This window comes from Heteronotia binoei, chromosome 1 (genome assembly GCF_032191835.1).
Source record: "Heteronotia binoei isolate CCM8104 ecotype False Entrance Well chromosome 1, APGP_CSIRO_Hbin_v1, whole genome shotgun sequence".
Lineage (NCBI taxonomy): Eukaryota > Metazoa > Chordata > Lepidosauria > Squamata > Gekkonidae > Heteronotia > Heteronotia binoei.
This window is the reverse complement of record NC_083223.1, coordinates 154,748,949-154,764,085: the sequence shown is the minus strand read 5'-3', so window position 1 is coordinate 154,764,085 and position 15,137 is coordinate 154,748,949. Positions and strand designations below refer to the sequence as shown.

The 15,137-nt window shown below is 42.7% G+C and overlaps 1 protein-coding gene across 1 annotated transcript in view; it reads left to right on the top strand.

Moving 5' to 3' along the window:
- Positions 1-15,137, top strand: part of EGLN1 (egl-9 family hypoxia inducible factor 1) — a 50,460-nt gene that overhangs the window by 30,722 nt on the left and 4,601 nt on the right. The window contains exons 2-3 of the mRNA XM_060242907.1: positions 6,341-6,460; positions 7,820-7,956. Coding sequence (XP_060098890.1) covers positions 6,341-6,460; positions 7,820-7,956 — 257 coding nt within the window. The remainder of the gene's footprint in view (positions 1-6,340; positions 6,461-7,819; positions 7,957-15,137) is intronic.

Below are 15,137 nucleotides of genomic sequence, written 5' to 3'. Positions count from 1 at the left end.
ATGGTTATTTGCAAAAAATTTTAAGTTCCCCAACTCATAGGTTTTTAAAATTAAAAATGTCTTTCAAAGCAAACTATTTTTGTCTTCATAAAGCAGTTCTGTTGGAAAGATCAGTTCAAGTTGTGGCCTAGTACAACATTTCTCAAATAGTCAGTAGGTAGGACCCTTGTGGGCGGGTGCTCCACAAGTCCTTTTTAACAGTTGATGAGTTCCTTGGTCCCATTTGGCTAATGTGAACTAGAGCCTTTTACGTTTTCTATAAATGGTGTCATTGAGAAGTGAAAGGGACAGAATCAGCTTCCCCCTGTTTTGAAGAACACGTAGAACTTTTCCTGCACACAGTCATTTAATTTGGAGATCACCATGAACACTAGCCAGAAAACATGGCTGATTGCAGGAATCTAGTAGGCTCGACCCTAGAAACTCCATTAGTTGTGTGTGTCACCAAGGTGGTACAGACCTAGTAGAGTCACTCTAATTTTTTGAGGTATAAAATTGATTTTATTTTTCAGTACAAAGGCGTTCATCAAAGAGGCTCTAAATTGACAATAATAGCCTGTGGTTATGGATTGAATATTGGATGTTCAAGTTTTATATGACACTGGTCTTTTTCTATTTATTTATTTATTTATTTATTTTATTTTATTCGATTTATATCCCGCCCTACCCCACCGAGGTGGGCTCAGGGCGGCTTACAACATAAAAAGCTAACAAAAATCAGTTTAAAATACATTAATAATTATACAATAAAATACATAAAAACACATAAAACTCACTTCAATATGTACTATGCTACCTTTCCTCCTATGAGCCTCTCTGAATTTTTTTCCAGACTTCTTCCCACTTCTGTTCATCTGACATTTCTAACTAGAAATTACCAACCAATAAAATTTCTTACTGTTCCTGGCATGAAGTCTCTCCCAATCTACGAGTGAGATTGATTACAACTTCTGTCAGGGGCTTTTAAATTGTGACCCAATAGACCATGTACAGATAAGACAGATATTTCACTTAAAGTTACTTATTGCTTCTCATTTTATTGTTTTGAGGACACTGGAGGACTTACCGGTATGTAATTTTTGCACGGCAAAATGTGTCATGTTAATACTCTTGGTATTCTTCAGTTCTTTTAGAGTTCTAGACTTGTACAACCCTAGTGCATTGTTTATTGAATGTCCCATTTTGCTGATTGTACTGATTCACTATGTGTAATCTGGCCTGAGTCCTGGTGAGAAAGAAGTAAATAAAATAAAATTGAACAGTACATTAAATAGATCCACAAAACATTGGCCTACCCCATAAGAAATCTATCCTATATGAGAATAAATCTCATTCCTATTCTACCTAAATTGACTTTAAAAAAAGATTTAAGTTTCAAAACTCTTTACCCAAAGCTTTGCCAAAAAAGAGGAAAGCTCAATTCACTGGATTTTAGATCTGAGAGATTCATAGTTAGAGTGTACCCTGCTTATATAGAAGCTCTTACATAGCTAACATGTGCTGATTCATGCTTTCTAGAGGCATGATACCTCCCAGTAGCCCAAGGAATAATGTTTTTTTAAACTCTATTCCATTCATTCTTGGATTTATTCTGGGCACAAAGCCATTCATAAATTACCTTTCAAAGATGAACACTGAAAAAATAAGTCATGTCTTCAAATTTACATATGAACACAAAAGCAAACTCTCAGGCCTACAGTGTCAAAACACCCTGAACAATGGTTAAAAGTTAAAATCTACAGTTATATTAATGGAAGAAAAATGGGATAGCAATACTCTTTGAACTGTTGCAATGCTTGATCTCTTTTTCTAATAAATGTCAGTACATCTTTGTAAGTTGGCAGTTATTCTATTGTGTGGTATATTCATCAGTTACTATTATACTAGTTTCCTTTGGATTAGTGCATAATGTATTCTGTGCTTCCTTACAATCAATCACCTGCCTCTTCTCAACTCCTTTTCACAAAGCCATCTTATGGTTGAAGCTCCTTCCAGCAGCTTCCTTTTTAGAGTGTGGGGAATGCTCGTTTGTCTGCTTTTAAGCTGCTTCCTTCTTTTTTGTGATTATTCTTGTATGAGTGTGTGTGCATGCGTGTTTGGAAGTCATGGTTGACTTCTGGCAATCCCTAGTGGGGCTTGAACATTTCAGAGATGTGGCTTGCTACTGCCTGCCTCTATGTCCTGGCCCTGGTATTCCTTGGAGTCTCCCATCCAAGTACTTGCTAGGGTTGGCCCTTCTTAGCTTCTGAAATCTGTTGAGATCAGGCTTGCCTGTGCTATCCAGGTGAGGGCAAACTGTTTCCTTATTAACAGCTTTTTATAGTTTGATTAAAGGATATAGGTGGATGTGTAAACACTTTATTTTTCTAAGCCTGTTTTAAATGTAGCAAGATGCTTGTGTGGTATGGTGGTTAGTGTGTCAGACTAGGAAATGGAAGATCCAGGTTCAAGTTCCTTCTCTGCCATAAAGGGTAGCTGAGTGACCTTGGACCAGTCACACACTCTCAGTCTAACCTACCTCACAGGTTTCCTGTAAGAGTAAAATGATGGAGAGGAGAACAACATAAGCTACTTTGGGTTTCCATTGAGGAGATAGGTGGAGTATAAATGAAGTAAATAAACAATGTTAGTGAGTATTTGGGAGGTACAATAGGTCCCATCTTGATGCTTGTGTAGAACACCCTATTGACTACAGGGTACATGAAGAATATCAACATCTCAGGATGCCTTAGGCCAGCATCTGAATGTTCTGGAAGGTTAAGTGTTCTCTCACTATTTTTTGAATGTAGTGGTTTCTAATGTGAGACTTATGTCCATTTATTCTATTAATCCTCCTGGACCAAACTGAAACCTAGGTTTCCTGTCTCATTATTAATGCTGGCATCTACATACCTACTAGTAATCTGCATATCTCTCCTAATCCAATCAAGCCTGCTATTGTCATTCACCTGCAATTGCCATTTGGCATCTGAAATCACCCTTATACAGTTTATAGTATGTATGACCCAGCCCAACAAAATGACATTTTTGTCCGATCCTGCCCTCATAACAAACATCTCTGCACTAAGGGTGACTCTCAAGCCTTCTTATTTATGTTGTTTATAGTCCACCTCTCTCACAGGGTCTCAAGGAGGATTTCACATAGTGAGTGTACAGTCAATAAAATGGACATTCACTAACCAGTGCATTAGGAAACCAGTGGATCAGAAGGAACTTTGAATAACAGCCTAAGTATTAATATGACCCTTCAAGCAGAACAGATTTTACATAATGGAGTCCTCCTTACAATAAGCTACACACAGCAGTATAGATTGCAGTCGTAATAATGTATCCAGATAAGTTTGTGAACCATCTTGTCCAGAGTGACCCTATTACCTGCTCAGAAAGGCCCTCTTGAATAGTTCACTTTTGCATGGTTTGTGGAAGGCCAAGAGAGTAGGAGCTTTCCTGACCTGTGCAGGTGTTGAGGTGGGAAAACAGCTATAATAGTCTGCAAGCTGCTGATTTTTAACTTCAAAAATTGGAAGTAAAGGATTGTCAACAACTGATAAAAAGCTAAAGGGGAATAATGTGAGACTTCATTACACATCTGTTTTTTCCTTTAAGTTTTCACTTTATGCTGTATCTGTTCCTTCCATTAAAATATATTGGTTTCAACATGTAAGGAAAGTCGTTCTGATAACTCTGCTGTTATTTTCCTGCAACAGTAAAACTTCGTTGAATATGTACAGAACCTGATATTTTCATTTCAAGTTAACTGGTTTTTTGCTGAGTCATAATTACTATGATAACCAGTTTTGCAGGATAAAATTTCATAACAATCTTCTCTATCCCTGTGTTAAATTATCCATTGCTGCCCTATATTTTCTCATTTAAGCTATATATTCTTAAAGCTGACCAATTTCTTTCCTCTTTGTTGATCATATAAATATAATGATAAATATAATAATAAAGTACTTTGCTCATTTTGCCTGCACTGTGTTCCTTACAGTACAGGACAAGCAAATGTATACATTATTTTATGATCTGGATATATTTTAAGTTGATAGAGAATGGGCATATTTGTTACTAGAAAGATGCAAATCATTCCAAGAACCATTCATGTTTCATAAGGTATTCAGCTGCTTTTTCATCTAATCCAGCTTTCCCAAATCTTTTGCTTGCTGCCCATTGATTTTAGTTTTATTTTTAAATTCCATCCTATTTCAAAAGTCCAGGATTGGTTGTTAAACACAGACTTCTTTTGGAATTCTGTTTTTGCCCTTTCTTATAATCAAGTTCAGGACACAGGTTAAAAGAAATTATTAAAAGATCTCTTTGATAGCAGTACCTGTGGTTCAGCTTCACTTATTTGTGAATTCTGGTAGCCTTTGGTAATGCTTTTGCATGTTCTAACAATGGAAACTGCCAAATATATGTTCAGTAATATATGAATAGTTTGTGCTGCTTGAAACTCTCACGCTTGTTTCTAGGGTTGAAACTAAATCTTCAGATTGAACATTTTCTCTACTTTATAGTGTCGTCTGTTCGCAGTTGGAGTTGCATAACAACATAAGACTTGTTGGATCAGGCTAGTAGTTTGTCTAGTCCAGCATCCTTTTTCTATACAGTGATCAACCAGTTGCCCAGGAATGCCAGTAAACAAGACATATATGCCCAGGTCTCCCCCAGTGTTGCCCTGTAGTAGTGCTACTGCCTCTGGATGTAGAAGTTCCCTTTAGTCATCATGGCTAAACTGCAAAAATGGTGAAAATCCAAGGGGAAAAAAGAGTCAAAAAGATTTTGTTTTGTGTGGTTGCATGATTTAGGTTTGTTTTATTTTTCTCTTAGGATAAACCAGGTCTTATGTAGAAAACTAGAATACACTGATAGGATTTTTTTTCTAGCTAGTGATATAATACATAATTTCTAGGCAGTTGCTCATCAAAAAATTTTTTAAAAAAATTATTTGTTAATTTTGTAAAGAAACTGGCAAAAAAGAGAACAACACCTGTAATGGAATCCAGAAGAAGAGCTTCAGGTTGTTAATTGATAACAGCTTTGTTCTAACAGAATAAAAACCATAGATTCCCCAGTAAGATTCCCCATAGATTGTTCTGACAGTGGAATCTGATATTCTCTTCCTACAAAAAGTTCCCTAGGCACCTTGCTGTCACAGGATCTCTTGGGACCTGCAGTACTACCAGAGGGGGAATTTCTCCCCATCTTTTTCAGTTTCTCCTCACTGAAAGAGCAGGAGACTTGGCATGGGAAAGAACCCCCCCCATAGCTGTTCTGGGCCTCACCGCCCACCTTTACTATAGTGTAGCAGTGACAGCAACTGTGCCTGAGAGCTGCTCTGAGCCTGAAGTGGCTCTCAAGAGTGCTCCACCACAGCAGCTGTGTCCAGAGCAGCAACTGGCATCCTCTACTACCATGGCTGGGCCCAGTGCAGCTCTCAGAGTGCTCCACCACAGGGCCCAGAGCAGCTCCCAGAGTGCTCTGCTGCTGCAGCCAAGCCTGTAGCTTTTCCTGGTGTCTGCTGGTACCACAGCCAACCAAGGAGCCACTTGCAGTATCTGCTACTGATGGGCAAAGAGTTGGTCCTGGCATCCTTCATCACCTTCCCTGCAGTGGTAGCCACCCTCAGCTCCAATGTTAGGTTTGTTGTTGCAGACAACGTTATTGTATTTGGGGACATTATAAACCCCCCAATTTATTTTTGTTAAGATTTGGGATTAAGTTTGCAGAAGAATCTCTTTAACCTCCATGTGGCCCTGATGCACAAATTGAACTATCTGCAGATAGGGTCCATGGCTAATAGTGTATAGATTATTTTCAAACTGAACAACAGGAAATTCAGATGCTTTAGAAACTTTCAGTAACTTGTGTGGTACAGAATAATTTAATAATAAGTAAGTAGTTTTGTTACCTTAATGCTACAGAATCCACAAATAAAGGACTTCATTAAGGAATTCTGCATTTCCTTCTGATAAGTGTCTTTTGAACAAAATAGAATATTGGATTGAACCACTTATGCTGCTTCTGTGTCATCTGTGCAGGTGCCCATTTAGGTCCTCAATTGTGCAGAACATTGCCTTAGAACCTTCTAGAACTAAATCCCCCAAACTGAGAAAAACAGCTCTTCTCAAGAAATGTGCACATTTTATTTATTAGATTCAGGTATATTTTAATTCAGTTCAGGCTTTTTACACATCTGGGTCCCCCCCTTAGTCACTAAAAGGGATAAAAGAAAGCCCTTATCTCCTGGTAGAGAAAAGCTGTATGGGACTCCACTTGCAGGGATAGAAGGGAAAGTTGCTTTTCTATTCATAGGCTGATTTCTTTGTTTAAATTACAGGCAATGGTGGCTTGCTATCCAGGCAATGGAACAGGATATGTGCGCCATGTTGATAATCCAAATGGAGATGGAAGATGTGTCACATGTATATATTACCTTAATAAAGACTGGGATGCCAAGGTAAATCTGTTTCAGAGATCTTTGCATGCTTGAATAATTAAAAATTGATTTTTAAATTATTTTGGATAGCTGGTTTACTTTTACTTTTAACCGGAATTCATTAAGAATACTGTATAAAGGGAATTCTGTTTTTCATACGTCTCCCTCTTGAAAACACCTGATAGACTCATGCTGAGCAGAGATGCAGCCACATAACTCCACATGATGCATTCTCTAGCAGCCTAGGGAGAGTGCTTTTACATCAGTGTACCTGTGGAATCACACAAAGTGGTTGTAAGCCAGTTCAGTGCAATAGTAAGTAGGCTGGGTTAATAATACAGTTCTGAGACATATTTTTACTCTTGGTTGCTGTCATCAAAATATTCATGACAGTGATAAACATAATTTTATGTGGAGAATGAAGACAGTTTGGACCTGCTTTTTGGTCACTGATTTTTAGTAGCAAAGAATTGTGACTATATTAAAAGGGAGTAGCACTGGAATTGATTAGACAGTCTCGATAGATGTGCAGATATGCTTGTCTGGTAATAGATCTAAATTTATCTTCTGTTCACCCTAGGAAAGAGATGTGTGAACAGTTACTGACAGCAGCAATGCAACTTACATTACTTATCCAGAACTGGCTGCTTGCTAGAGTAATAGATATTCAACAGCTTTCACCCCCACAAAAGTTAGTGTTGTGTAGCAGTTAGAGCTTAACTAGGCTTTTGATTCTCTTTTTAAAAATAATGTATGGTACTACAAAGGTTAAAATGGCTTATATTCTCCTCTCCTTCATTTTATCCTCACAACAACCATACGAGGCAGGCTAGGAAGAAGAAGATATTGAATTTGTATCCCGCCCTCCACTCCAAAGAGTCTCAGAGTGGCTCACAATCTCCTTTACCTTCCTCCCCCACAACAGACACCCTGTGAGGTGGGTGGGGCTGAGAGGGCTCTCACAGCAGCTGCCCTTTCAAGGACAACCTCTGCCAGAGCTGTGGCTGACCCAAGGCCATGCCAGCAGATGCAAGTGGAAGAGTGGGGAATCAAACCCGGTTCTCCCAAATAAGAGTCTGCACACTTAACTGCTATACCAAACTGGCTCTGTATAGGCTGAGACTATATAAAATTAGAGTTGGAAGGGACCTCCAGGGTCATCTAATCCAACCTCCATGAGTTAGTGCTCAAGCAAACTTCCATGGCAGAGTGGGGATTCAAACCTGAGTCTCCAAGATCATAAGCCTACACTAACCATTACACCAGTTTATTTTTATATGAACATACAGAGGAAAACATATACTTCTACATAGCTAACATAATTTACTTAAGTTTCATAATTACATATTTAACCATTAAAATGTCTGAATTCTTTTAAAGGTAAGTGGTGGTATTCTTCGAATATTTCCAGAAGGCAAAGCCCAGTTTGCTGACATTGAACCTAAATTCGATAGATTGCTATTTTTCTGGTCTGACCGCCGCAACCCTCATGAAGTACAGCCTGCATTTGCTACAAGGTAAGATGAATAAGTCAGTAGGTTTAGATTAGAAAACGTGTAGGAGGAAATTGGCAAAATATGTTAACTGCATAGTTTTCAGTATGTTTGGGAAGGCTACTCCATAAAAAGGTGAGTAAATAGTCTCTAATTACCTAATTATTTAGAATGTGTTGTTGGTTCTTGTCAATATTAAGAGTCTGACTTGGGTGGATTAGTGGTATACTGAGTTACAATTAGTCATGGTACAGTAGAAGCCACATCTTGTCATTTAAGAGCTGTAGCACGTTAAGGAAAAAAGTGTTGACTATGTTGCCTTATGACGTGGTGTTCCTCTCTTTCCACCTCCCCAAGTTAGAAAAAATTTAGAATGTTGAAGGTGTAGGGATTTATCAATAAGGCCTGTCATGAATATGGGCATTTTAAATGCATATATTCGGCAATATTTTAGAAGTATTGAAAAAGAGGATGAAATTTCTTGTATTCCCAGACTCTGGCATTGGTCATGGTACACTTTCTAAGGCCGAAAAGTTGAAAAGGCATACATTATATGTAGCATGAGGCATGTATTTGACACCCCTGCTATTCTATAGGATAAGGGTGGCCAAAATGCATCTTGGGAGCTGTGGCTCTTTCACACATATTGTGTGGCTCTTGAAGCCCCACCACCCTGTTGGCCAGCCTGGAGAAGGCATTTTTCTCTTTAAATCACATTTCCAAACCACGTCAGCTAGCAGTTAGAGAATGCATTTAAAGTTGCTTTCTTTCTACCTCTCCCTCCCCGAGCTATTTGCCTTCCTTCCTCCCTCCTGACTTTCATGTCTTGCAGCTCTCAAACATCATGTCTTGTGGCTCTTAAACATCTGCCATTTATTCTATGTGGCTCTTACATTAAGCAAGTTTGGCCGCCGCTGCTATAGGAAAACATAGAAATTAGGCTTTTAAGAGTTGTCTGTATCTAAAATGTTAAATGTGAAAGCAGCATGAACTCTAATGGTATTCTAAATATTTTCATTTAGTATTCTCATTTTATAGTACTACTATCCTTTTGTTCTGGACTAAATATTTTGTTTTTACTGGAAACAGGATTAAGGTCTTTTGTTTGTGGTTTCATTGTTCCTCTTATCACTATAAGTTTAAACTAAAATTTAGGTTGCAGCCATGTTTACCTTGGATGACCAAAAGTAAAGAATACTATATAAGAACCCTGATGAACTGGTTGGTTGGTTCTCGCCTTATCTTTTCCCATTTTTGGTTTTATCTTGTTATGTCCTGCAATAGGGTGTGGTATACTAAGAATGATAGGCAGAGAGGGAAGCAGATAGCCAGTATACACTGACGTTAGCCTACTGCTGCTTACCCACAGGACACAATGATGATAAGAACATATAAAACATTACATCCACTCATACCAGGAAAAACCACAAGGGGCAGAAAGGGACTCAAATCTATAACCATGGTCCCTTTTACTCATATGTGCTCACAAGGAGGAGATGTGGCCACTTCAGCCGTAATACCCCCATGCTTAAGCATCTTACTTGATTGGTGCAACCTCTCAGAGTGCTCCAAACATATCTGGCATGAGAGCACATGTTTTGGTGGGAGGAGGGGAATCTCAAGAGCACCAGCCTTTTACCAAGCATGACAGATGTGGATACTAGGACAGCCACAAGCAAATGTACAACTGCACAGTTGCAGAAAGCATTCCTGTCAAACCCCTATCCCCAGGTGCCACCCAAGGGTGAATGGCGCCCTAGGCAAACTCCCCCCCCCGCAGCACCCCCCTCAGCAGGGTTGCCTCTCCCCCTCCCGCAGCCGCGTCTCCTCCTCCTGCCCTTCCGTTCCTGGTCAAGTTCAGTGCTGGGAACTGCCGCTTGAGTGCTGCACTCCCCGGTGGGCCATCTAAAGCCGCCGCCACACACCTGATAAAGACTGCAAATACAAAAGACTCACTCAAAGTCAGCGCTGCGGGGCCGGCTGGCCACAGCAAGAAGGAAAGGGCATGCGCTGCTGCTCCCTCCTCCCACTTCCTTCCCATCCAGGAAGTGGGAGGCGGCGTGTGCCCTTTCCTTCTCGCTGCGGCCGGCCGGCCCCACAGTGCTGACTTTGAGTGAGTCGCATTTGCAGTCTTTATCAGGTGTGTGGCAGTGGGGGGGGGGCGGCTTTAGATGGCCCGCCGGGGAGTGTGGCGCTCGAGCGCCGGTTCCCCAGCACTGAACTTGACCAGGGATGGAAGGGCGGGAGGAGGCAAACTTGGCGTTTGCCGAGGGAGGGGGTAGCCCAATTCGGCGCCCCTACCTCCCAGCACCCTAGACAACCACCTAGTTTGCCTAGTTGCAGGGCCGGCCCTGCCTATTCCCCCCACCCTGACCTCTGTGGGGAAAGGCATCTGTGTGGGAAACTGGAGTCATGGGTTCAGTTCACTCTGGGAGAGATAGAATCATTGAATCATACCTTCAGGGTCATCTAGTCCAGCCCCCTGCACAATACAGGAAACTCACAAAGATAATAGTAAGAAGGCAAAATTTACCTTTCAGCAGCAGGCCAACCAGAAGTAAAAGAAAAAAGAAAAGACTGGACCTTAAGCAAGTGGGATCAGTCCTTTTAAGTACATCCAATTGGGCACACAGAAACAAAATACAGCATAAGGCAGAAGGTATCTCCTCAGCAGCTATGACATCAACACCTGCTTAAAGATGGAGAGAGGGCTGAAGAGAAGGGTGTAGCATAGTGGATATACACAGATGGGTGGTCCCTAATCCATGGGCACCATGACAACTACCGGTGGCTTTCATAGCAGTCACTGTGCATCCAGATGAGGCTTTTTTGAACAGGGCTTCTGAGTGGCCATTGGACAAATGTTTAGCTGCAGGAATTTATAAAGATCTTGCCTTGGCAGCAGCTGTCAACACAGCACAAAGATCTTCCCTATGTGGCTGAAGGTACACTATGTTGTATGCAAGAAAATTTTAAAACAATTTGTTCATTTAGAAAGACATTCTCTTAAATAGAGCTTTTGCCTGAACTGTTAAGGAATTACTATTAGTTATGCACAACTGCACTCCTTGACACTTTTGGTTGGCTTTGCCTCTTGCACGATCCATTTTGTGGTTGTGCCCACTTCCCCATGTCACCATTCTAAAGGCACTTGCTTCCAAGCTCAAAAATGTTGGGGACCCCTGCTTTAGTTGCTTGATATGAGCCCAACCTGGAGAGGGTCCAAGATGCAAACACAATCATTTATAGACTAGTCATGCTGATGGGAAGCCCATACACCAGTCATTTCGTCAGCAAGCCCTCAAGCAACATTTCTCTGCTGAAGGCAGGGTTCATTTCTGCAACCTATTCCTGTTCATCCTAGAAACACTCGTGCAAGTATTGAATCCCTCGCTCCCCGTCCAATGCATGTTACATGTTGCAGACTGCTGATGTTAGTGATGAGTGGGTTGGGGGGAACTGTTCCATATCAAAACTCGTGCAGCATACACCACTATGATACAATGCTCATGTTTACTAAACAGGATCAGGCATGTTGTTCTGAAAGCAAGGGAGAGAAATGGTGTTGTAGAACTGTGTATTGTAGAACTGCACTGATGATCTGCAGTATACAGCTGTCCCTATAAGTGCATGACCATGATCGTGACAACTGTGCTGGTCAAATAGCTAGCAGCATGCAATAGTTCTAGAGTCAGTCAGGCTGGAACAGATGAGTTAGCAACCCCAGAGCAGACTGGCTAGATGCACAATGGTCTCTGCAACTGTTGATCATACTATAGGCACAGCAAATGACTGACATTTCATCCTGGCTTCTGCTTCTGTTAGAGGGCTGGCTGCACAGTTTCCTAGTAATGCAGTCAGTAGAAACACTTGGCCAGTAATGATCCACAGTAGAAACGAACAGCATGTGGGGTCTGCAACATGATGCACTTCTACTTCCTCTACTTCTGTCCCTTGGGGGTTCCAACGAGGTGGTTACACCCATTGGAGAATATAGCATAGCTATATATAGCTGATACTTACTCATCCCTTAGAGAAAACTTTAAGAACATAAGAAGAGCTCTGCTGTTTCAGATGAGCCAGCCATCTAGTCCAGCATCCTGTTGCACAGAGTAGCTAACCACGTCCTCTGGAGGGCCAGCAATAGGGCATAGAGACTGAGACTTCCTCTGATGTTGCCTCCTGGCACTGGGATTCAGAGACTGACTTTCTCTGAACAAAGACCTCAGTCACCATAGTTAGTAGTCAGTGATAGACCTATCCTCCATAAAGGTGGGAAGGTACCAGTTGAATATTAAGAAAAACTGTATTACAGTAAGAGTTGTTCAGCTGTGGAATTAACTACCTAAGAAGGACAGTCTTTAAGCAAACACTTATCTGGGATGCTCTAGACCAGGGGTGTCAAACATGTGGCCCTGGGGGCTGAATTAGGCCCTCAGAGGGCTCCTATCAGGCCCCCAAGCAATTAGCTGTCATCTTCTCCCCCTCTCTTGCTTCCTTCTGTATAACAGCTTGCGCTGCAAGGCTTGCTCAGTCACACAGGAACTACAGAGCAAAGCCTGTTTTCTCCATTGGCTGAGGCTCCTCCCTTGGGAAGGAAGAGGGGAGGGAAAATTTGCTTTGCCAATTGCACAGCAGAGCTACTGAGCCAAGCCTCTCTTCCTTCTATTGGTTCAGGCCCCTCCCTCTTCAGGTCTCCTGCAGAGGGAAGAAAAGAGCCAGAGCTTCCTTTGCCCAGTTCCCTGGATCCCATCGGAGAGATACAAAGAAAGCACCTTTAAGACCACAGAGTGCTAATGTTTTAAGCATGTTTTATCTTAAGGGTTTTTTAAAAAAATCTTTAACTGTGTTTGTCTGTGTCCTTTATAAAGTATAAATATCTGCTACCTAATCTTAAATAGGTATACATATGGCCCAGCCCATTTATGTCAGATCCAGCCCTCATGAGTTCAACACCCCTGCTCTAGACTGATTCTGCATTGAGCAGGGAGTTGGATTAGATGGCCTGTATGGCCCCTTCCAACTCAGATTCTGTGATTCACAATTCTGCCCTCATTTCAAGTTCTAGGTCTATCATACTCCTATCAGTATTATCCTGAGCGTGCACACAGTTGTCCCTTTGGACTGACTTGTTCTGAACCAAAGGCTCCTCAGTTCCTGTTGGCTTTCCCTCTGGGATTAGTTTAAAACCCGCTGTCACTTTTTTATATATTAACAATCAGCAGCCTGGCTTTCTTTTGGTTCACCTGAAACCCATCTGTTTGGTACAGGTTCAGCTTGTCCAGGAAAGTACTCCAGCGTCTAACAAATCTAAATCCTTCCTCCTGAGTTCACTTTCTCATCCACACATTGAGACCCCTGATCTATGGCTGTCTAGCTGATCCTGCATGTGGAACCTCTAGCAATTCTGGGAATGCTACCTTTGGGCTCCCAATTTTAACTTTCTGCCTAAACCGAAATTTTCTTCCAGGGCCACACAATTACATTTCCCAATGTCATCAGTGCCAACACGCACCACAACTGTTGACTCATCTCCTGAAGTATTTTTCAGTCTATTTAGACAGGATGTGATGCCTACAAACTTTGCACCTGGCAGGCAAGTCAACATGTGGTCAGAAGGCCTGTCATAGACCCCTCTGGAGAGCCAGTTTGGTGTAGTGGTTAAGTGTGTGGACTCTTATCTGGGAGAACCGGATTTGATTCCCCAGTCCTCCACTTGCACCTGCTAGCATGGCCTTGGGTCAGCCATAGCTCTGGCAGAGGTTGTCCTTGAAAGGGCAGCTGCTGTGAGAGCCCTCTCCAGCCCCATCCACCTCACAGGGTGTCTGTTGTGGGGGAGGAAGGTAAAGGAGATTGTGAGCAGCTCTGAGACTCTTTGGAGTGGAGGGCAGAATATTTTATTTATTTATTTATTTATTTGGGATTTATATCCCGCCCTTCCCACGGATGGCTCAGGGCGGCTTCCAACAATTAATCAAACTTAAAAATAAACAATTTCAAATGTAAAACAATTAAATAATTTAAGCAGTTAAAACATTAAAACAGAGTAATTCAGTTTCCTATGAACAGATGGCTGGCCAGTTTCCTCAGGTTGTTATCCTAGCTAAATGTAGGCTAGGTATAGGCTAGCCGGAAGAGGGTCGTCTTATAGGCCCTGCGGAACTGCGCTAAGTCCCGCAGGGCCCTCACCTCTTCCGGCAGCTGATTCCACCATACGGGGGCCATAACGGAGAAAGCCCTTTCCCTGGTGGCTTTCAGGCGGGCTTCTTTTGGCCCGGGGATAGTGAGGAGATTTTGTGTTCCTGACCTCAGTGCTCTCTGGGGAACATGTGGGGAGAGACGGTCCTTCAGGTAGGCAGGTCCCAGGCCATATAGGGCTTTAAAGGTAATAACCAGCACCTTGTACCGGACTCGGTATATCACTGGAAGCCAGTGCAGAGTCCGAAGACCCGGCTGAATGTGTTCCCACTTTGGGAGACCCAATAACAGCCGGGCCGCGGCATTCTGCACCAGCTGCAGTTTCCGGGTCCGAGACAAGGGCAGCCCCATGTAGAGGGCGTTGCAGTAGTCCAACCTTGAGGTGACCGTAGCATGGATCACTGTTGCTAGGTCGTCGCGCTCCAGAAAGGGGGCCAGCTGCCTTGCCCGTCTAAGATGAAAAAATGCGGACTTGGCAGCGGCTGCTATCTGAGCCTCCATCTTTAAAGAAGGCTCCAATAGCACCCCCAAGCTCCTGACCCTGTCCGCCGCCATAAGCGGCGCACCATCAAAAGCCGGCAGGGGGATCCCCCTCCCCGGGCCGCGGCGGCCCAAGCAAAGGACCTCTGTCTTCGTAGGATTTAACTTCAGCCCACTCAGTCTGAGCCACTCAGCCACGGCCCGTAGTGCCTGGTCAAGGTTTTCCGGGGCGCAGACAGGCCGGCCATCCATCAGCAGATAGAGCTGGGTGTCATCAGCATACTGGTGACACCCCAACCCATACCTTCGGGCAATCTGGGCAAGGGGCCGCATGTAGATGTTAAATAACATCGGGGAGAGAACCGCCCCTTGGGGCACACCACAATCAAGTGGGCGCCTCCGAGACAGCTCCCCCCCAATTGCGACCCTTTGTCCCCGACCTTCCAGGAAAGAGGAAAGCCACTGTAAGGCCAACCCCTGAATCCCTGCGTCGGCAGGGATTCAATATCCAATATCACCATCTTCTT